The sequence below is a fragment of the Nilaparvata lugens genome, chromosome 7 (assembly GCF_014356525.2).
Source record: "Nilaparvata lugens isolate BPH chromosome 7, ASM1435652v1, whole genome shotgun sequence".
In the NCBI taxonomy this organism is placed as follows: Eukaryota; Metazoa; Arthropoda; class Insecta; order Hemiptera; family Delphacidae; genus Nilaparvata; species Nilaparvata lugens.
Window position 1 is genome coordinate 21,700,280 of NC_052510.1, and position 24,958 is coordinate 21,725,237.

Sequence of the window (24,958 nt, forward strand, 5' to 3'; positions counted from 1 at the left end):
TACTTTATGTTTCCTGTACAAAATCTTGAAAACTAAAACCCTGATCATCACGCAGTGGAGTATCACCATTTAAGTGATTTTGTTCAATTAGAACATAATCAATTCTCACACAAAGAAGTCACAGTAGAAATCAAAGCACATTTTAGTTCAATAACCTAAAAAACAAGGCCTAAATCACACAAAAAACTACAATAATATCCTCTCAATATTCACACTATTACAAAGGTACAAGATTGTATGGAAACTCAAATGGTTATCCATTTGCACCAAGTGCTAAAAGCACATAGACCTCCAGTCTGAAGATTTTCACTACTTCATTTATTTATTTATTTATTTATTTATTTATTTATAAATAATCATTACATTACACTAATGTTTTGGGAATAATCCCATTTGACAGGTAACTTCTCAGTACTAATACTAATACTATAATACATACAATCAAAAAAATAGTATATTTATTCAGGAAGTGTTAAGTATCATTAAGGATGATAATGATATATATTATAAGAGAAATCAATTTCCTTGTGAATAAAATTCTGTGATTGTGTATAGGCTTTTCTCTAATAACATTTTTTTTGACTGCCTGTTTGAATAGAATGACTGATTCAATATTCCGAATATCTGTTGGTTGTTCTGGTCGATTTTAAGTCCAAAGAATTTAGTTGAGGAGGTGAGTAATAAGCTATTTCTAATGGTTGAAAGATGAGTCTCGTCTACAGGATACCCTGTCCTCGTCTACGAGGATACTCTGTATTCTCGGGTATCAGCTACCCCTGTAGCTGTATTTATTATAAATTTCTGTATCCTCGTTTGATTGCGTATGGAACGGAATTGTATAAGGTGTGCTTTACTGAAATTTAAGGAAAGTCCATTTACTTCAAACCACTAATAAAGTGACATTGGTCAAGATGGTACCCATCTCAGGGTCATGATTTCTATTTGCTGGCTGTTCCAACTTATAGGACAGTCATGTCAATGAGTCATTCCTTGTGACAGCTTGTGTAATGTGGACCTCATCGCCTGTTGAGCTGAAGCGCGTAGAGGAACCTCATCGGTTTGGCGCGGGTGTATTCGGGAAGATCATAGTAGAGTAGTGAGTCCTTCCATATTCTGTCATACGAGTAATGGTGGTAGCTGGACTCATCGACAAGCTTCAATCCATTTTCATTCATCCATATTTTCTTTATATTATTATTTCTTGTTCTATTACTTCTTCTTCTTCTTCTTCTTCTTCTTCTTCTTCTTCTTCTCTTCTTCTTCTTCTTCTTCTTCTTCTTTTTCTTTTCTTTTTTTCTTTTTCTACTTCATTTTGGTTTATTGGTGTATCTCGTTCGGATTAAACTCCATAAATGGATCTACATGATGTTTGATCACCTACAATACCTATATGTCATACGTGATAGTTTTCATCTTTACATTGTATAATTCTTCAGATTCAATTCAATCCAATTCAATTTATTTCCATCAAAAAATACATCAATAAAACATTTACATCTCAATTCAATAACAAATATTTTCAGGAAATAAATATTCCCCCACATAGGACTATTGGTCCGTGTGTGGGGGAAGAATTCTTATCTATAATAACTGTAAAATAAAAAATTCTGCAGAATTCTACCTAAATATTATTCTCACTTAACTATTACAATATTGGAAATATGTTATATAAAGAAAAATAAATATAAATTATTAATAGTTTTTTTTTTAAATAAACAGAGCATGATGTTGTGGGTTTCTTTTATTAAAGACTTAGTATTATGTTGGAGTACCTATCTCCTAGAGTTTTTAAATTACTTAGTATAATGTTCAGAGTGCTGCATCACAGTACCAGAGTTAACAGAGTTTGCATCAGAATCTACATATAGGGCGAGCTTATGAGGGCTTCTGATGCCTCCCGACCAATACCAAGCAACCATGTGACTATCTTCTTTTTGTAGTTAGCAACACTGCATCCCTCAGCCTCTTTTATTGTGATTGGAAGATTGCGATGAAGTAGGTGAGCAATACGAAATGGGTTGTTATCGACCGATGTAAAGGTAGCTCTAGGTGTATTAAACCCAAAATTCAGCATATGTCTAGTGGTGTAGTTATGGTTTAGCTGTGTAAAAATTTCTGTTCTGTACGATTAGATAAAAATAAGAAGAGTTTTAATGTAGATTTGGCTTATGTCAAGAACAGGAAATTCGGTGTAGAGTTGTTCAGTAGGAAATCGGATATTTTTATTTAGAATTATTTTGATGAGTGATCTCTGTGTGACAGCTAGTGGATGCAGCGCGGCGGCCGAGACTCCCCCCCACGCCAGGACACCATACTGGAGCAACGACTGCACGTAGGCAAAGTAAACCGTCCTACACTGACCCACAGTCAGCACCCCTCCAAGCTGCGAAAAGGCGTAAATGAGTTTTCTAAGCCTGTTTTTAACTCCCTGAATGTGTGGAACCCAGGATAATTTATGATTAATTATTACACCTAAATATTTGTATTGTTCCACACGCTCTATGACATTGCAACCGCAGTCCACCGACTGCAGGTCACCACAGGAGTGGAGGGCCAGCCGTCTCTGAGCAGGGTCACTGTCACTTTTGAAAAATATTGGCAGATGCTTGGTTTTTTCTACATATAATGTTAAGGTATTCTGCTCCAACCAGCGTTTGATTTTGAACAAGTCTGCCCCCGCCTGTTCGTAAGCTTCGTCCCACGTGCAGCCGGATGACACCACCGCCGCGTCATCAGCGAAAAGGAACAACCTGCTACCTGTGGAAACCTTCTCTATATTATTGATGTATATCAGGAACAAAAGCGGCCCCAGTGTACTTCCCTGAACCACTCCATAGTCGATTCCAGCCTTTTCACTGTTGATGCCATTTATACTAAAGTATTGGATGCGGTTCTCCAGGTAGCTTATGAACCACTCCAACGATTTAACACCTATGTAATGCAATTTATAACACCTATGAAGATTACTAGCAGGGTACCCGTGCTACGCTACAAGAATTGAAAGGAATTGCAATCATCATGTAGGCTATGATTTATGGTGACGATGAATAGTCCTGTTTTGATAAGCTGCTACTTAAAGGATCAATTTCTCCTCTTAAGGTCCCTCAGCAAGTTCAGCTCATCAGAGATGTGGCCCGGCTCGATTTCATGTGTGACGAACCTTATATTTGGTGTGAGCAAGCTCCCATTCCTGGGCGATCTAGACCAGTCTAGACCTTGTCTTCTGAGCCGACAGACTGCATCCGCCGAGACCAAAGCAGGAGTTCAGCACATATAGGAACTATAGGTGCCTGTATGAATGAGTGCTCTTATGTTTGATGCTGCCTCTATCCCTTGGTATGAAGTAATTTCCACATAATAATGATGAGATGGTTGACAGGTTAAACAGTTTTCTACTACTTCTTTTGTATGACAGGAGTCCTCCCATAGTCACCAAGAGAGTAAAAAAAATGCCAGTCCCCTGGTTCAGCCAGGAAATTTTATTCTCTATAAGGCCTTTAGTCTCAAATCTGTCTTCAACCACTCCGTTCGATTGAAAGATGGTTTGAACTATGGAGAATGAATAAATTTCTTGGAATCTTTGGCTTCTCAGAACTTACGTAACTGATTATCCTAAATTCAATTTAATTCTAGTGAAAGAAGAATTCTGGTAAACAATATGAGATCGAATTCAAATCTCAATCATCAAGGGCTTCCGAGGTAGATGACATTGAGAACAGGGAAAAACTCCTCTAATAATTAGTTTTCGCAAAACAACAGACTGTTGGTGGTAGTATTACCGTACTTAACACGGAAGAACGTGCATTGTGCATATTAACTGGACAATTGAGATTATAGGACATGAAAATATACTACTTATCATTCAACATTTTAAAGGTCTTAAAACGAGTTATCAATCTCATACGCATCATTTTTTGAAGAAGTGTATACTTTTATCAGCCAAATTTTATATGTATTTTATTTTTTATATATTTTTCATATCAGACAAACATAATTATATTTTAGCTCTATAATGAGAATAACTCGCTGAACAATAGATTCACGATTAAATGTTATATGAGATCAATTGTAGACCCATTCATACTTGAAATCAAGTAGTCTTTCAGAAATCCTGATTAGTGAGTGAGTGAGTAAGTTACAAATAAGTATAGATACACTAAAGCCGGTTCATCATTCGGCAAGCACCGACATTTCGGCGAAATATTCGTCTTGCTATTTGCCGATTAACGAGCAGAGATCTACCCAAATGCGTGGTTTGCCGAGCACTTGCTCGTTTCATGAATAGCAAATATTCGTCAACTGAATGTCATCTACCGTCAACATGGATGTCGATGTTGATGATGCTCTTCTTGCTTATCCTGCTTTTATAAATAAACCAAACTAAACCTATGTACCCCGGTCAATAACTATATAGGACATGAAAAGCTCTAGAATTTCAACTTCAATTGATTAAAAATAAATATTTTCAGAAACTTTCAAAACATTTTAAGAATTCAGGCTATAATTCAGTAACCTGGACGAGACTGGTTATTATCAAGATTAGAATTTATTAGCTTCTTTATAATAATTATTAAAAGTGATTGATATCAATAACTTAACGATCGTGTACAGACTGTAATAAAATGAAAATCTTTTGTACAAATTAATTTAACCTCAACGTAGATCCAAATCCAAGAACAAACAACAAATTATACAAGCACCAAGCCGAATATGTGGATGAGAGAAAGTTCGCCTTTTGCAGAACATTCGTCCACTTTGAGGTGTGAAAAGATCCACACTGGCCGTGAAAACAACGAGCACGAATGTTTGCTGCTTACCGAATAGACAAACATCCATTTACATTACTCGTGATTCGGCAAGTATGCTCGGTGTTCACCGAATGCCGAATGTCTGGAGCCGGCTTGTGGATGAGGGAAAGTTCGCCTTTTGCCGAACATTCGTCCACTTTTATGTGTGAAGAAGATCCACACTGGCCGTGAAAACAACGAGTATGAATGATCGCTGCTTGCCGAATAGACAAATATCCACCCACACTACTGGCGATTCAGCGAGTCGCTTCCCCGTGTTTGCCGAATGACGCATGTCTGGAGCCGGCAACACTTTGATATGGTAAACATCAACATACAATGTATTCTAGGTACCTTGTTGTGTTAAACACCTTAGACCAGATATAGAATATTATCTGGTGTAAGGTAAGCACCAACACCTTACTTGTCATATGTTTTCAATAGCGATAATTTTTGATAAATTTGAAAAATTCTATGGATCTTTTCTTTGTTATATTCCGAAGGTCTGATGCCACTTTTAGTGGGAGAAACATTCTTGGAAAAGTTTTTATTTGGGGATTCTAAGTTCATTGCACTTTCATTCCATACAATATTTTTACGATTGGTCTATCATTATTCACCTTTATTTTCTGAATATCAGAGTGTTTCCATCGAGTACTCATGCGTAATAGATAAGGTAAACAGGTAGCAGGTAAACAGGTAAGGTAACAGGTTTTTCTTTTAATACCCAACTAAAAGCTCATATTTTCTATGGAAATTTTTGGAACATATTCAGATTTCATACAGGAACTGATGGAAAATGTAGGAAATTCATACTAAAAAGATTTTTCATATCCACACATTCCATTACTCTTAAAACTAGGTTCATTGATTTATTCTATACATATCTATTATAAGAGAAAATTAGTAAATGCTGAATCTGGATTATCCTCTGAATTGTGTAATTTTTCAGATAGGAAACTAAACTAAAAAAAACTACCTATGAAGGAATGAATTTCGGAATAGAAATCAAATAAGCATTCAACACTTAGTTAATAGTACACTGAACTAGGAAAATTGCATACGTTGATATAATAACTACATCACAGATTACACAGAGCAGTAGCACACTGACAGTCAGTGACAATAAGGCAAATACATCAGAGTAATGCAAATTGAGAGTATTTCATACTTATGAAATATCCCAGAAATCCTTTTTCCTAATATTATCCTCGAAATACTAAATTTCGAAAAACAGCTGACATACGTCGACGACCAAACCAAAAAAAAACATGTTTGATGAATTACATGAAAATCTATTGAGGCGCTTATCAGAAGATGTGTCACATAAGGATACAGAGTTAATAAAAATTATAGCAACAGCTCAATATCTCTTCCACAGGGATGATTTGACAGAAGGTTCCCATTGGCCATCTTGGATCATCTTGGCTATCTTGGCCACCATTTCGAAATCAAATTCATTTTTTTGAGTAGAAGTTGGTAATATGATACATGTTTTGATACAGAATTTAAAGACAAAATGAATGGCGAAGACTGCACATCAATATATCAGTTTCAAAGATTAAGAGATATTCGTAAATCATACAGAAATTGAATAAATGAGAACAGTAAAAATCTTACGGATTGAACTTTCCTATTAAAAGTATTCAGATGCCAATTTTATTGTTTTCTTTTTTTTGGATTTTCGATCTACTCATTCATTTAATTATTGTATTATTTAATGATATACTCGCAATCGGCAGATGGCTTCGCCCACCTGGGTAGTTCAGGTAGTAGGTATATAGTAGGGTAGTTCAGGAAGTAGGTAGTAGGGTAGTTCAGGTAGGGTGGTTCAGGTGAGGTGGTGTGGGTGAAGAAGGTTTTCAGAGTGGTTTAGGTAGGGTAGATTAGAAAGGGTGGTTTATATAGAGTAGGTTAGGTGGAGTATGTTAGATAAGGTAGGTTAGGTAGGGTAGGTTAGGAAATTTGGTTTGAATTTGTATAAAAAAGCTTCTAATAAATTTTTGTGGGAAGCAAATTTGATTGTCTCCCAAATATTTGGGGGGGGGGGCAGGGCTGCTAGTGGGCAGAGTTTTCAAGGTCTGGAAGTTTTCCCATATAGCCTCCAGTGTACTATGCAACAAATTCGGTGTTCACTCTTCACAGGGAACTCATAGAGAAATTTGTCTGAGAAATTTGGAAAACTTAAAATTTCCGATGAAAACGACCCTTCCTGGATTGCCTTTTGAATTTGGTTGAAATTTAGCTATGACTTTAAACTTTGCGAGCTGAACAAAAAAGCTTTCTATACATTTTTCATGGGAATCAAATTTAAATATGTCTTGAATATTTGGGGGGCCCAGGCAGTGGCGTAACTAGTCTGACTGCACATCAATGCTAGTATTTCTTTGCGCTTCTTGTACCAAATATTTGGGGGAGGGGACCAGAATAAGGGATGACAGGGGGCAGAATTTTCAAGGTCTGAAGGTTTTCTAGTAGCCTTCAGTGTTCTATGCAACAGATTCGGTGTTCACTTTTCACAGGGAATTCATAGTTTTTGGCTGAACATTTTTCAAATTTGGAAAAACTTCAAATTTCCGATGAAAACTTCCTTTCCTGGGTCGCCATTTGAATTTGGTCTGATCAACCATGGATATAGACTTATCTCCGGGAGCTAAACAAAAAAGCTTGTATCGAATTTACTGTGCGAGGCTGATTTAAATGTGTCGAAACATTTTTGGGTGGCTCTAGGGGTGCCAGCTAGGAGGGTCATATTCTCTTGATTTCGGGGTTTTCCTGTAGCCTCCAGTGTGTTCTCTAACTGATTTTAAGGTGGGTTTTCCAAGACAAAAACTTGTATTGGCTGTGAGTTTTTTTTCCATTTGTAGCTTTAATATGATATAGATGTTTTAAGTGAATACATTTTAAACGGTGTATTTGTACCTTATGAATGGCCACCTTTCCATACTAAAAATGAAGTTCGTTTCAAAATGGTGGCTCCAAGATGGTGGACCAGAATTTTGAAGTGACAGAAAAGTAGTTTTTCTGATTGGAATAGAATCCCCATGGAAAGATATTATCAAATCATTCTTGTAAAAGAAATATTTAGCTGTTCCCGTGACTCTCACGAATTATTTATATACAGACAAGGGCGAAAATTTGTAGACATAACTGCCTTCAGTCCAAAATTGAATTTTACTCACTGTATTTCAGTGCTCTATAATCACCAGTTCCCTTATTATATTCTCCAATGTATCGAATTTCTTTTACTTTTGTTCTCCATCCTTGTCCGAAATAATTCACAGAAGATACTTCAACTCCTTCAAAGTATTTTACTTGCAGGATCTCCTTGATGCTGATCAATTCAGTTACTATTCTGTAAACCTTCAGCTGTAAACAGAAAAAAATAAATGTTCCTCAAACAAAAAGCTGTTATATTGTACAATCACGTTGAATTTTGTACGATCTATTTCTAGAAAGTGGTTATCAACACCCTTTGTCCATTTGTGCACATCAACTTACGAGTACTTACACTTAAACAAAACCCTACAGTTGATACAGTGATTCAAAAAGAAACATTCATGATCATATTATTTCATAGAGAACCATTCATTCGAGACGAAATCCACGATACTTAATTATGTTTTACTAGAATGCTATGATTTAATAGAGTCGATCATCCATGATCGGGATAGTTATTTTTCTTTTTTCTAAGCTACTCCTATTTTTACTCATAGTAATAGGGCAAGGAAAGTATATTGCTTTCCAAAAAAATAAAGGTACCCAAATTTCTATACGTTTCAAGGTTCCCTGAGTCCAAAAAAGTGGGGTTTGGGTATTGATTGGTCTGTATGTGTGTGTGTATGAGTGTATCTGTGTCTGTGCACACGATATATTCTCATCTCCCAATTAACGGAATAACTTGAAATTTGTAACTTAAGGTCCTTCCCCAATAAGGATCCGACACGAACAATTACGATCAAATGCAATTCAAGATGGCGGATAAAATGGCGTAAATGATGTCAAAAACAGGGGTTTTCACGATTTTCTCAAAAACGACTCCAACGATTTCGATCAAATTTTTACCTAAAGTTAGTCATTGATAAGCTCTATCAACTCTCACAAGTCCCATATCTGTAAAAAATTCAGGAGCTCCACCCTATCTGTGCAAAGTTTGATTTTAGATTTCCAATTATGAGGCTTCAGATACAATTTAAATGAAAAATTTTAAGTGGAAGAGATTGAGCATGCAAATCGCTACAATTGATGTCCAGTAACATTTTCATCCAAAATTGAAAAATAACTCGAAATTCGAGAAAATGTGATTATTGAAACTCAAATTTAATGAGAGAGGCAACTGTTGATTCTAACCGCGTCGTGTGTCTCCAGCATGTGTCTTTCCACAGTAGCTTCCATGGAAGCGCCACCATCAAAATTTGATAGCATTGCACACTAGAGCCACCACCACGCAGCCACCACTCGACTCATCACTCCAGTTCACTAGTTTGTGCCGAAATTTTTTTTTTCAACATTATAACTTCCTCAAGATAAAATTTTATTAGAGTGCTGGTGGTCGTCCCCACCACGTCCTTTGTAATTGGTAATTTTCTTTTGGCTACATTGCCAGCCATGATACCTATTTTTGAGCCTGATTAGGTCGACTTGGAGACCTGAACAGGAGACCGCTTTTATATTCTGTAGAGTACAGACATGTTTTCTGAGCTTAATTATTTATTGGCCTGATTGAATAATGTCTTTTCCAGACAGTTTTTTATTCTCTCCTGGAGACTAAAATTATATTATTGGGAATCATTTATCCCATCAGTTTTGAAATCGCTAATCCGTTTATTAAATTATTAATGGCATAGTTAGTTTCCATTCAGAGCGGTTGACTGCTGCACTTTATTATTATTGTAGGCTATGGATTAGTGACAGTCGAAAACCCATTTAAGGGTGAGTAATGAATATTTTCTAGTATTGTTGTATTGTCTTTATTCCGATAATTTTAATTTTACTCAATTTTGCAGCCTTACATCTGAGATTTATGACGATATCCTAATAGTTATACTAAATGGAGTATATTCCTATCCTTTATTTTATTGATACAGTCATTTATATCTCTCAGTATCGCGTTAGCTCTCATACAGTGCAGACGTACTCGTAGTGTAGTGTAGTAGAAGTAGTGAGTCAGCAGTTGATTGTTCACGGTATTTAAGTGGAACAAAACATTGCATCAAATTTCGGTTAAAATCCGCCGTCTTTATGCAATCGAAGTGACCTACTTTCGCGCGGCCTCCATTTTTCGTTCGCGCTCGCGTTTCCGCGATCGTGAGTGAGTACGAGGGCTTTTCGAAAAGTATGTTCGCAAATTATTGACTATGGCTACGTCAAGTGGAAAATTGTTGAAACTACCCAGTTTTCTTGCCCCGGAGTTTGAAGAGCAAGAAGACGAGGAAAGCAACATCGAGAACATGGACACCACCAAACCATCAGAGATCCAGTGTTCACCGGATCGTTATATTAAATCAAATAAGCTCCATTCAGCCGCCGAGCATGCACTCTTCATCGCCTGGAAGGAGTCGGATGAGAAGAGAAAGCAGCTAGAGAAGAGCAACGTAGAACTTCAGCGGAGAATTGAAGACTTAGAATTGCGATTTCAAAAAATAGAACAGAACATTCAACAACCATGCAGTCCAGCAGTTGCTGAAAACTACTCAACTAATGAGGAGGAGTTGGCAAAAGAGACTGAGTGGATCAGGGCCCGTAACAAACGTACTACAAAGAAGAGGAAACTAAATAGTACTTTGTCTCCTGAACCAAAGAATGAGCCTACTGGTAACCATCGTCAGTTGAACAAAATCACCTCATTGCAGAAGAATAAAGGTGAGGAAGTAAAGAACAAGAAGAAAGAAACGCCACCGCCACCAATCATAGTGGATGGTATAAAGAGCCTGGAGTCTCTTCATAAAAGTTTGAAAAAAGTGACTTCAGATGAAAAATTTAGAATAAAGCTCTTGAGTAGAGAGACTTTCAAAGTAAATTAGTAGATTCAGAAACGTACAGAAATATTACAAAAGAATTAATCAACGATGGTTTCAACTGGCACTCGTATGAAAACAAACAGGTGAGACCCATAAGAGTGATGATAAAAAAACTTCATCACTCCTGTAGTATAGAATCCATAATGGAGGACTTAAAGGCTAAGGGATTGCTAGTGGTAGATGTAGTGAATAAGTTGAAGTGGAAAACTAAAGAACCATTAGACATGTTCATGGTTTCGTTCAGCGCAGAAGAGAATGTTAAGAAGGTTTTTGAACTTAAACATATTCTGGGTTGCAGAGTAGAAGTTGAAGCATTGAAGAAAGTTAATCTAATACCTCAATGTAAGCGTTGCCAGGCTTTCAACCACACTCAGGCTTATTGCAACAAGGAGGCCAGATGTGTGAAGTGCGCTGGAAAACATGCATCAAAGGAGTGTACGAAACCTAGTGAAGCACTACCGAAATGCATTCATTGTGGTGAAGCTCATCCTGCAAGCTACCGTGGTTGCTCTGTAGCAATTGAGTTACAAAAAATACGTAACTCGAGTAGGGTAGCCAGTAAGAATATAACATCAAAAAATGTTGTCGATTCTCAGGCTCGGAATGTGGCTAATTCTCAAAGTAGGCCCACTCAACATCAAAGTAGGCCCACAGAAAAGAGAATGACTTTCGCCGAAATCGTATCCAAAGAAAATAAATCGCAGATGAAGAAAAATGAAGAAGTAAAAGACACCTCACAAATCCTACAGCTCATCTTATCTAAACTTGATAAACAAGAGAAAATAATTTCATCCCTTCAATCTCGCATCGAGAAATTAGACAATAATAGACAACAAAAACCAAAATGATTCGTTCACTAAACATAATGGAATGGAACGCAAATGGACTCTTACAACGACAACTGGAATTGGAAGCAGTTCTAAACATAGATAATGTAGATATTTGTCTCATTTCTGAGTCTCACTTTACAAAACAGTCCTACATAAAATTTAAAGGTTACAGGACCTACCACGCCTTACATCCCAACAATGTTGCGAGAGGGGGGAGTTCAATCATAATCAAAGAGAGCATTCAGCATAATGAACACGTTAAATTAGAAACTGAACGAATTCAATTGATAGGAGTATGTGTGGAAGCAGTTAATTATCGATTTGTAGTTGCAGCTGTCTACTGTCCTCCTCGATATTCATTCAGAAAAGAAGATCATCTATCAATGTTTGATATGTGGGATTTATCCTTGGCGGTGACTTCAATTCAAAACACATTCATTGGGGATCACGATTAACAACTCATAAGGGCAAGGTACTTTACGAAGCTGTAAGAGAGTCAAGATGTGAATCTCTTTCAACTGGAAAACCAACTTATTGGCCTACAGATACAAGTAAGATACCTGATCTCATAGACTTTTTCATAATCAAAAACATTTCAGTAAACTATTTGCAAGTAGAGGAAAGTTTTGATCTCAATTCAGACCACTCTCCAATTATTCTGAAGTTGAGTGACACTATTTTACAAAAACAAAATAATTATCCCACACTAGTTAATAAGTATACAGATTGGGATGGCTTTCAGCAAGTGTTGGAGGAAAGAATTAACCTGAATTCACCATTAACAACTGCAGATCAAATAGATGAGGAGCTGGAAAAATTTGTTACTGATATACAACAGGCAGCCTGGTGTAATACTCCGCAGACTAGGAAACGAAGAACAGTAGGAAATAATTATCCATTGGAAATAAGAGAAATGATTGCAGAGAAAAGAAGAGCTAGAAGGAGGTGGCAGCATTCACGTTCTCCTCAAGATAAAAGATTACTGAATACTCTCACACAGGAACTGAAAAGAGAGATACAGTTTATTAAAAATGAATCAATCAACAGTTACTTGAGTAATTTGACAGGACAAGGCAACACTGATTACTCACTATGGAAGGCTTCTAAGAAAATAAAAACACCCATCCAACAAGTTCCCCCTATTAGGAAACTGAATAGACAATGGGCCAAGAATAATGAAGAAAAGGCACAGGCATTTGCTGATCATCTTGTGAATGTCTTCCAGCCAAACGTTGCAGCTCAAGAAGATCTAGAAATTGAAGGTAACATCATGCAGGAAAATCAAGAACTAATGAATGTCTCAGTAGAAGAAGTGAGAAAGGAAATAAAACTTATGAATGCTAAGAAAACTCCAGGATTTGACCTGATAACTGGCTTAGTCCTGAAGCATCTACCAAGGAAAGCACTCATCAAGCTAACAAACATCCTGAATGCTTCATTCAGACTCAGATTTGTACCAGGAGTCTGGAAAGTAGCTGAAGTTATAATGTTACTCAAGCCAGGAAAAGAACCACATGAAGTAGCTTCATACAGACCAATTTCATTGTTACCTGTGTTATCAAAGTTGTTTGAGAGGATATTATTGAGTAGACTCAAGCCAATAATTGAGAGAAAGCAATTAATTCCTAATCATCAATTTGGTTTCAGAAAAAAACACTCCACAATTGATCAAGTACATAGGATAGTTAATATAATAGAGAAGAGCTTGGAAGAAAAAAGGTTTGTTCAGCAGTTTTTCTCGACATAGGGCAAGCTTTTGACAAAGTATGGCATGAGGGACTTCTTTATAAACTGAAGAAAATGCTTCCTAAGCAATTTACAGAAATATTGCAATCATATTTGACAGGAAGGTACTTTAGAGTCAAATATGAAGATTCATATTCTGATCTAAGAGAGATAAAAGCAGGAGTTCCGCAAGGAAGTGTTTTAGGACCAGTCCTTTATCTTCTCTTCACTAGTGATATCCCTAATTTGGAGGAGAATACCACAGCCACGTTCGCAGATGACACCGCCCTACTAGCAGTAGACAGTGATGTTGGTATTGCAACAGCGAAGCTTCAGAGATCTGTCAACAAGATACAAGACTGGACCAAAAAGTGGAGAATGAAGCTCAATGAGGAAAAGTCGATTCATGTTAACTTCACCAACAAGAGAGCTGTGTACCTTCCAATCAACATCAATGGAATTAATATACCACATGAAAATCAAGCTAAATACCTAGGTATGACTCTTGATGCTAAGCTTCGCTGGAAAGAGCATGTCAAAAAGAAAAAAGAAGAACTGAACATAAAATACAAGGAATTCTACTGGCTTATTGGAAGAAACTCATCACTTTCAATACCAAACAAATTGCTCCTCTACAAGCAGATCTTCAAACCTGTTTGGACCTATGGAATACAACTATGGGGCTGCACCAAACAGAGCAACGTCACCATCATACAAAGATTCCAGAACAAGGTGCTCCGAAACATCGTTGATGCTCCCTGGTATGTGCGGAACAGCGACATCCATAGGGACCTGGGAGTCAACATGGTATCCTGTGAGATTCAAAGGTATGCAGAAAGTCATGAAGAACGGCTCCACCAACACACGAACGTCGAAGCAATCCAGCTGCTAGACAACGGAGGGTTGGTGCGGAGACTGAAAAGAAGGAAACCATTTGAATTGGTGTGCAGTGAAAGTGGTGTCTAGTGAAAAAGCAGAGCAGTGATTGAGTGAAATCTAGCTTAAGTAGTACAGTTAATAGATGTACATAATAATTATTAGTAGGTAGCAGTAAGAAATTCTAAAGAGAGTTTCACTGTAGTCCATATTATATACAATTAGTAAATTAGGTTTGATAAAATTTGCTCATTAGTCTCAAGACTAGATAGCAATAGTAATGTGATTAAAAAAAAAAAAAAAAAATTATATCTCTGGCATTTTGTAATTGTGAGTAAAGTTTGGAATACTCACTGGTTGTACATCAACTGGTACTCTGTAACTGTTCATCATTCTTTTAACTAGTAATTTCTTTTCATAATCCCATTCATTATAGATTTCAAATTCTACAATTAAAACCTATAATATTTATGAAAATTGTATGTATTGTATTCATTAGATGATTTCTTGAGAAATCATTCATTGAATACAATATTTAGTATGTTATTTATTCTAGCATTACTAAGTAGTGTGACTTGTGTTGCAGGTTTTTTTTTTGTGTGTGTATTCTTGAATACTCATTCGAGGATCGTGCTGTAAATATGCCTTGCTGTCGAACGAGGGCTTACGAATTCGCCGACCGAGATGGCCGGTGATATCGGACATCTGACCTTGCCGTGCGGGGCTGAAAGACGATCTTCGATCTGACGCCACTAGCCCGATGCCTGGAGGCCATCACCCTTCATCCTTATCCATCACCCTTTGGACACCGGACTCGAGGACGACAGATCTTAGATAAGTACTTGATACCCCCACTACAATATCTGATGCGCCCCGTAAATTTGGTCTCTTAAAGACGTATTGTATTTGGTCTCTTAAAGACATGAGTATTTGGTCTCTCAAAGACGTAATGTATTTGGTCTCTTAAGACATGTGTATTCGGTCTCTTAAAGACAGATTGATTATCAGATTATCCATGTAAAGATGTATTTTGTAATATTCTCTATATTATTCTCATTATTATAAGAGCAGTCACTCAACCGCATATCTATGTTTTTAATTCCAAAACCCTCAAACCACTAGAATTAGGATCACACCATTGATCAGATAAAAATCCGCAGATCTCAGGGTCTAGCACAATTTCAACAACTAAGCCTTCTCCGACAAAATCATTTGTCACCAGGAGATCGGTTTCAAGTTAATAACTCATTATCAGTTGAAGAATGGACGTGGAAGAAGCACTCTGCCAACATCACCAAATATAATTGTCCTATTATTCATGAAGCTACTACCAATATAAAATATTGGAAAAAATTTTATTCAAAGTTATACCAACCTTCCCAAAATGGGACATGCTTGATTATTGACTCATACACACAAAGATGCATGATATGGATATTTTATGTTAAAAGACTGATGTTTTTCCGTTTGATTGCACAAGAAAATAGTGAAAAATGGTTATAATGAATAACCATGTATAATGAATAATGCATAGGATAAATGGTTTTATAACTTGCCAAATACATTTTGTTCATTCTCTATGAGGTTATATTTTTCAATTTAAAGATTTACCAGCTCCCTCCAATAATTTTTGCTCATGAACACTAAAGTTAGGTGATCTAAGTGATCAGGTATTAATTATTATTATGAAATTAATACGGTACACTCGTTGTAATGAACAACGTTCATACGGTACACTCGTTGTAATGAACAACGTTCATTACAACACTATATACTCGTTTACCTACGAGTATAATCTAAATGTTCATAATGGCAAGAAAAGTTGTGTGTGTGCGCCACACCAGATTTCAAGAACCCTTATAATAGCCCAGTCAATGAAGGTCCAAAAAAGCAGTTTCGATCCGAAAATTAAATAAAAGCTGAATTTCCCACCATTGATAGAACCCTCCCAGAGGGTCATTCTCCCAAAAGTCCCAAGAAATCCCCTTGGAGCTTTCCGCCCCAGCCCCCTAAAACATGAAAAATGCAGGTAAACACGGGAAATCAATTATCTCTGTAACCATTGATCGGAAACAGTTATATTATATGTCTTTCGATTCGTTACATTATGGACTACAATATTAGTTATATATATTTTTACAATAAAATTAGCAGTTTTCTTGATAAAATAATATATATGTAAAAATTTAGGGGGTTTGTGATTTGATTTTTTTTGTTTTCTTCGATTAACTTCGAAACAAGTAGTTTTAAAGGAAAATGAGCCAGATAATTAATGTAGCCACTGTCATTGCAAATCCATTGATGTATATTGTTATGCATTTGAGATCCGATTTGACGACGTGGAAGGGGAAACAGTCGACGCGGAACGGCGCGGCTGACTCTCTTAGCCATAGCACAGATAAAATAAGTCCTATATATGGCCATAGTAAACAGCACACTGGATATCAATTATCTCTGTAACCATTAATCGGAAAAAATCTATCGTATGTCATTCGATTCGTTACATTATGGACTAAAATATTAGTCGTATTCATTTTCTCAATAAATCAAACAGTTTCCTTGATAAAATAATATATATGTAAAAATTTAGGGGTTTTTCGATTTGATTTTTGTTTTCTCCGATTAACTTCGAAGCAAATAATCTGAAGAAAATTTGACAAATAATTAATGTAGCCACATTCATTGCGAATCCATTGATGTATATTGTTATTTATTTGCGATTCGATTTGACGCTGTGGAAGGGGAAACAGTCCACGCGGTACGGCGTGGATGACTCTCTTCACCATAGTAAACAGTAAAATACAGAAGGCCTACTGCTTTCTAAGTTGCATCTTATTCACACTATGGCGCTCGAAACAATCAATTTTGTCTGTTGTTTTGACATGTGATGAAACTAATTTTTCACATTTTAATTCTCTAAATTCTCTAAAATCATTTTGTTGTTATATGTATGTGCTAAATCATGCATTCTATGACAGACAAAGATATTAATTACATAATATAATACATATTTAAAATATGTTCGTATGATCATAAATTCTATGCTAAAATTTATCATAAGTTATGAATGTCAAAAAATTAGATAAATAATAGAATACAATAGTGTTAACAGTGGCAATTTCCTGAAAAATCATAGCGTGCAGTGTTTGCTGTTTTCTACAGTTGATATTTTCCAAGCCAGGTTGATAATATACCTTCAGTCAGTTGAGCAAAATATATATGACGGCTGAGGCATAAAAAATTTATACATTGGGCTTGTTGAGTTGAAACTTTCTATGATTCTCTCTGTAAAGTAGCTTATCTTCCGTTCTTACTAGTTGAATCTACATTATTTAGACAGTCCAATATGAAAATTCAGTAGATTCTAAAGATGAAAGCCATGTAATCATACAAATTAAGGAAGAGTAAGCATGCATAAAAGGTAGGAAAATCATAAAAGTGTTTCACATTTAACCACAAAGTACCCTACCATATAAGAATAATTGAAAGATGATTCATCATCTTTTATTATTTCTGTTAACATATAGATTTTTCACCTCCACTCACATCTTGTCATTCATTACACAAGGTTGGCAGAAGCTTTTCTTCATGTCAATTAATGTTGATTGAAATTGATTTTGATTAGGGCACCAAAAGAATAGATCATGTTCTATTTGAAGCATTCAAATTAAATCTATTGAACATGATTTCTTATGACTTAGCATTCACAGATTCAGTTGGGTGAAGCTATTTGAAAATTGTACCTGATTATCAATTTCATTGTTTTTATACCATTCTAGTTCATTGTGATCATTGAAGGGCTGAAGTGATAAGTTAGTTCAAGTGAATTCTAGTATACAAGTATATTGTGCTTATAATGGGTTCTTCTTTATTTTCTATCGATGTTTTGCTCCAGTAGAGAAAATTCAAAATGTTGGTTCACATTTTATAAGCTTCATAAATAATATAAATTAAAGGTAATATAAATTTGATAAGTCCAGTATTAAATTAATTGATGTTGATTTTCATTGTATCGCTTTGTATCAATGTTACTTGCACTGTTTGCAATTCTTCACTATTCTCTCAAGAATTAGTTTTTTATGAATTTCATGATCTGAAAATTGAAATTCAAATGCTATTTGGATGACGTTCACATTCCACTGGTTTTTTTACAATAATTGTTATGTTGAAGAGTGGGGCAATTCAATCCATTTGGAAGTAAAAGGAAATCACAGTGTGATTTGAACAGTGGATAGTAACTTTGAAATTCAGTTGCTCAATTCATTTCGGCTTGATACTATCATTTGTAATTATAGTTGATCAGAAATATGTATTGTATATAATGTTTATATTTCAGTTTGACCAATCTTCTATCACAGTCCCGCTTTCATTCATAAACATGATAATCTAAATACGTTGATTACCTTAAAAATGTAGCTTATCTTACGTCGAACAATGTACAATACAAACAATTTTCATTAAATTACTATTATGATGATCATTGGAATTTCTGCCTGTGAATGAGATAAGTCATTTTATGAGCCTTGAAATTCGTACCTGGAAAAAGTTGCATTATTACTAGAAATTTTGTTATTTTCACTATTTATTATAGGTACTGTACATTGATTTTTGAGATTATAGAGATCAACTACTTTATTCTGAATCAGGATAAGGATTAATAGGGAAATTCTGAGATGGGGATAACATCCATAGTTACATAGCATCAATTTGAAAGCTCTGATAATAATGATTTGAACGGAACTGCGAATCTGGCTTGGTAATTGCCTCTTCATGTTCAGTGAGAATAGAAAGCTTCAAAGTAATTCGTTCTCACTATATGTGATAATATTGGTAATATTTGGTATCATTTGTTAATATTTGAACCGAATGTGTAACAAATTAATCTACTTTCAGCTTGAAAATTTTCAACTTATCAGGAGTACAGTGTTATCATATAGTATCTCAGGTAGGTCCACCCTTTTATTTTATTTTTTTGTTCACGTGATCTGATGATATTCTTTCCATTATAAAGTGTTTAAATTATAAAGAGTCATGAAACAAGATAAAACACAAGAAAAGCTATGGAAAGAAATTTTGAATCTTCATTTTTCACAAAATAAGGATAAGATGAAAGAGTCGGACACATAATATATCATCAAACTTCATTGAAAAACATCTATATCTGAAACTAGAGTTATCAAATTGTGTTACCTCTGACTCGTATGGAGAAGGCACACTTCAAATTAATATAATAAATTCTGTGAGCAAACAAGGAAATCCTGATTTTTATCATGAGCATGGTTAAATCAGGAAAATTGTAATATTTTTTTAGAATATTGAAAAGTGAAAATCTATATACAGCGCATGTCAAAACAATAGACAAAATTAATTGTTTCGAGCGCCATAGTGTAAATGAGATGAAATGTAGACAGCAGTATTATTCCGTTTACTATGGTGAAGGGAGTCAGCCGCGTTGGCTGTTTCCCCTTCCACAGCGTCAATTTGAATCGCAAATACATAACAATATACATCAATGGATTCGCAATTAATGTGGCTACATTAATTAATCGGCTCATTTTTCTTTGAAACTACTTGCTTTAAAGTTAATCAAAGAAAACAAAAAAATCAAATCGCAAGCCTCCTAAATTTTTACATATATAATATTTTATCAAGAAAACTGTTAATTTTATTGGAAAAATATATATAACTAATATTGTAGTCCATAATGTAACGAATCGAATGACATATAATATAACTGTTTCCGATCAATGGGTACAGAGATAATTGATTTTCCGTGATTACCTGCATTTTTCAACTTTGAGGGGGGCTAGGGGGGAAAGCTCCAAGGGGATTTCTTGGGACTTTTGGGAAAATGACCCTCTGGGAGGGTTCTGTCGATGGTAGAAGATTCAGCTTTCATTTAATTTTCGGATCGAAAAAACCTTTATTGACTGGGCTATAATGATATTATTTGTATTTAGTACTACACAAGCTTTGCCACCTCATCGGAAAAAAGTCATTATATTTCATTATTTCGACAGATTGAGCGTTTATTCCATCGATCTACTATTCCATAGAAGATAGATTCATAGATATATAGAAGGATAATTGCCTTTATTTATGACACTGTGCCTTTCGCTAAACATTCAGCAGCAGTGGCGCAGTTGTGTGCCTCCACCTTTTTAAAGCGGATAAAGAAGATAATTTTGAATAAAATTTAGAATTTAGAAATAGGCCGACACATCTAGAAAATACCTGAGTCTATACCTAATTCATACAGGTGAACGGGCTAGAGTCAAGAAAACTTCAATTAATCTTGCCATGCCTGATTTAATGGGTTTATACTATGGAATAACACTACAATTTGAAATAATTGAAAAATACAAACAGCTTCAATAAACATTGGCAACTAAAATCGAACAACAGAAACAACAATTTCATGTTACTTTGTTGACATTCTTCATCTGATTCGGGGGCGCATTACTATCCCCGTTTAGATAGCAATACGTCACAAAACCAAACAAGATCAGTCATAAAATAACCAATTAATTTCAACATGAAATTACTCAAGAAAGAAAAAACCCGTTGAACCCAAATTTCGTCGATAGTAAACCATATAACCCATTTCATAATAATTTTGAATCCCCACTTTTGATTGACATCCTCGAATGAACCTTTGTTTCACTACACTGCACTTTCGTTGGTCTGTACGTTGCTTTATCGTCGGGGTTACAGTACCTTGTTTTTGGCGGTGAACTTTTACCGGTTGAATTTGGCTTGACGGCGACGTCCTCTTACGTCCCTAGACCTGTCGTCTGAACGGGTGTCTTGAAGCGGTGTTACATAAAGTTGCGGAACCAAAGGGGTGGTACATAAAGTTGGTTTGGGGACACACATGAACCGCTGTAAATAAATGTATTACAGCATTAATTTCTAACTCTTCCTACAATTCATCAAAAGCTAAAACAGGAGTTTATTCAATTATTTAATTTAGATTTTATCCTGACGTTCTGATTTCATTCTCAAAATTGAATTAAAACGGATTTACTTGCCAGAGTGTCATTAATATACAATGCAACTTTATGAAAACACTCGTAATAAATTAATATAATGCTTTTAGAAAAATGAATACTTCATTAATTATGATGTTAACTTTTATATAAATTGATATAATACTCTTAGGAAAGGAATAATTCAGATTGAAATGATGCTAACTTATATGATATTTTTCGTTTGGTTTGCAAAATCAAATATAATTTTTCATATAGTAGCTCGACTAGTATTATTGGAAACTTGTGCGCTAGCCAACATTTATTAATATTAATTTCATGGGAAAGAAAAACTTTCTTCTTCGTCTATTAAGATTTCTATCATAAAAATTTACTAAATCATTTGAAAGCCTTAATGACATAAGAAAACAGAGTCTGAAAAATATAAAATTATAAAATGTCATAAACTCAATATGAACATAATCTTAAAAATTTCATTCCAATTTAAAGGCTATCTTCCTGACTTTCAGCAATACTCTACGATAATATATTTCCAGAAACAATAACTCAAATGAAACGTAACTGAAAACTTTCTATACGTCTTTTAGAGAAAAAAATTATAATTATCTTCCATCACTAATAAAATCAAAAGGATTATTCTCAATCAATATTATTAACTTGAAAAATAACAGGCTTAATTAATTCAATACTCTTATGGAAGTTTCAATCAATTAAATTCCCTAAATTATATTTTAACCTTATTTTACATACCTTAGCGGTTATTTGAAGAAACAATTATTCGTACATGATGAAGAAACACAATTAAACCTTTCAGGACATGGCACTACTAGAAAATTTAAACATTAATAAAAATAAAACTAGCTCCTACATTAACTAATTATATGAACTTATAAACTTGCCCAAAAAGGGGGAAACATAATGACTACATCTTTACTCTCGTAGTGCTCCTAGCAAAGTGTCCTCCGAAACGTAATCTGGTCTCGCGGTTGGGGAATCCCCCCACTACTGTATTTAGAAACAGGTCTCCTATTGGGCGAAGAGAATCAATTTGACCAATTGTCGCGTGGCTTCTAGAGCCTTTGGACCAAATAGTAACTGCAAAATCGGTAGTTTGTTATAATTTCAATGCTTGCTGTTTTCCAGCTTATCGCACTTTATGTCGCGACAGGAAGGCTAAGTTTTAGAGATAATTCCATAATCTACATTCCTCGACGACTCGGAGCCACAATTTTTAAATATCTATCATGGGAAACTCGAAGTCATGGCCGTTCATAATAGAGAGAGAAAATAATTTATTTCGCTAACTCACTTACAATAATGGCTCTAGTCTATTGCGTATTAAATTTACTATTATAACTAGGGAAAAGGCCTGAATTAAAAAGAGTGCCTGGCACAACACTATAATATTACAAGTGTTGTGGCGAAGGGGGAGGAAAGAGTAAACAGCACGTTACTGGCGTACATTACTTGACTCTTCAATAATTTACTTTCCCTATGTAAAGATGTGATTTTCACCCCAACGGCAAGTAATAATACTGATGGCCAGTGAATTGATTTTTATATTTGTCTACAATTTGTTCCAAGAAACTTCCACTGTCATATCAATTATTCTATACTTACTGTTACACACAATTCCTTGAGGAGTATAAATTTAGTTTTCTTCTAAGCATGTATCATAATATATCATAACATATTTAATATATCTTCTAACATATCATATATATCAATAACATTCTAGTAATGGTAATGACTCAAATTATTCAACATAAGAGGACTTACTCCTGCACTTTCCGAATGAGGATTGCAGTCCCAAATTTCTCTTCTGATAGGAATGAAATAATCGGATGATGGTCTCACACGGGCGTTGTTATTCTCTTCCCCTGGCATCAATTCGAAATTTCCACTTGTGCGATTGATGATTTTTATATCGGCAGAAAAACCCAATTCTGCATCAGTAACACTGTGTTGCTCTCTTCTACATCTATCAACAGAAAACGTCAACTTACTTAATTGAAGAAACTTACTGCCTTCAAGCCACTATTATCAAATTCAAAATCATATATATATAATCGTGCCTGAAAATTATCACGTATCCCATAATCATATTGTATTAGAATACTGTATTCCACCCTCTAGGTTTCCTAATAATTGCGAATTATTGCTACAACGCGGACTAGCTACAGTCGGATATGGGTCGGGGTCAGTAGCCGTACTGACAGGTGGAGTTACCGGACCTACACTTCTCCCTCTATCCTGATTCTTTACCCTCTGCTTCTTTCGCGAGATTTTTAATTTCAGGGGAAGAGTGTTTTTCCGTGCCGTTGCTGGCCGATTAGGCCCTCGGCCTTTGGAATACAGGGTGGGTGTTAAGGGAGATTAAGATAATCCTATACAAGGAGACGGATCTGACTATCAGATCCCTACCAATAATTCTATTTATAAAGGTAGTACGCAATGTGAACCAAATGCGAATTGACAGCGAGCAAGCTGTACCTGCAAGCCCGGGATGTGGTTTTTCTATGGGGTTTAAGGTGAGAGCTATGGGGTGAAGGTATGACGGAACTATGGAGCTATTAGTAGTATTTAAGATGTAGTTAAATAGGGCACGGTATAGGGTGTAAGCTATAGAGAATAGGGTGCAGGGTATGAGATATACGGTATAGGGTATAGGGAACAGAGAATCAATAATAAGATTATTATTCTCTACAGCAAATAAATATCTGCTCAATAATCCGCAATCTGAGAATTGCGCTCTAGCTCTCAGCAGGCTGGACCTGCTAGCTAAACATAGTATATCTATTTAAATTTTATGATAATTAAAGCTTGGAGGATGAGGTTTCGGGTGTCGGATTTCTGAATCGCGAGCCTGCAGCTGCGAAAGGATTTTCAGCAATTCTGAAACTGCTAAACAGGATTTCCGCGCTAATCTGGTGACTGCGCGCCGGTTATTAAGGGCCAATCTGTAACTGCCCTTAAGGGTATGGGAATCACTCTCAATCGTCCGAAACGCTTTTAAATTAATAGTCAGTATGTCGACTATTATGAGAGGATAGGGAAGGGTTTACAAGGATTCTCCTAAGCTTCTCGGTGGTCTGAGAACCGCGACTGGGTCGATCTCTAATCTGTGACTGAGATCCTGCTCTACATAAGGTTTCCTACACCTCTCGCTGGTCTGAGGACCGCGACGGGGACGATCTCTAGTCTGGAACTGAGATCTCGTGCTAAACAGGGAAGGAAAAATTAAGAGAAAGAAAGAGAGAGGATGCCGCAGTCTAGGAACTTCGGCAAGGGAGTCCTCAAGCTGTACCTGAGAGCTAGAGGGATTTTAGAATAGGGAAAGTGAAGAGAAAGTAAGAGAAAGGATGCCGCAGTCTAGAAACTTCAGCGAGGAAGTCCTCAAGCTGTACCTGAGAGCTAAAAGGATTTTAGAATAGGGAATGCGAAGAGAAAGTAAGAGAAAGGATGTCGCAGTCTACCAACTTCGACAAGGACGAACTCAAGCTGCACCTGAGTTCTCTAGGAAAAGGATTGGGCTTTTCCTACTTGGAATTACAGCAAGTCAGAAACTGCTAAGCGAATTTAAAATACAGGGCCACTCTATAGTATGTAAACTAAGCAAGGAAAATTTACCATAAATGATAATAATCTCTCTACAAGGATAAAAATAATTCGAGAAAACTTTTCTCAAAAAGAACAGGGATTTTCCCACAAGAATAAAAATTAATTGAGAA

The 24,958-nt window shown here is 35.7% G+C and overlaps 1 protein-coding gene across 1 annotated transcript in view; it reads right to left on the reverse strand.

The window, feature by feature from the left end:
* Positions 1-5,500: 5,500 nt before the first annotated feature.
* LOC111054734 overlaps positions 5,501-24,958 on the reverse strand; it is a 155,969-nt gene continuing 136,511 nt past the window's right edge. The window contains exons 3-4 of the mRNA XM_039432336.1: positions 23,007-23,208; positions 5,501-8,156 (exon numbers count right to left, since the gene is read on the reverse strand). Of these exons, the coding sequence (XP_039288270.1) occupies positions 7,962-8,156; positions 23,007-23,208 (397 nt within the window). The 3' untranslated portion in view covers positions 5,501-7,961. The remainder of the gene's footprint in view (positions 8,157-23,006; positions 23,209-24,958) is intronic.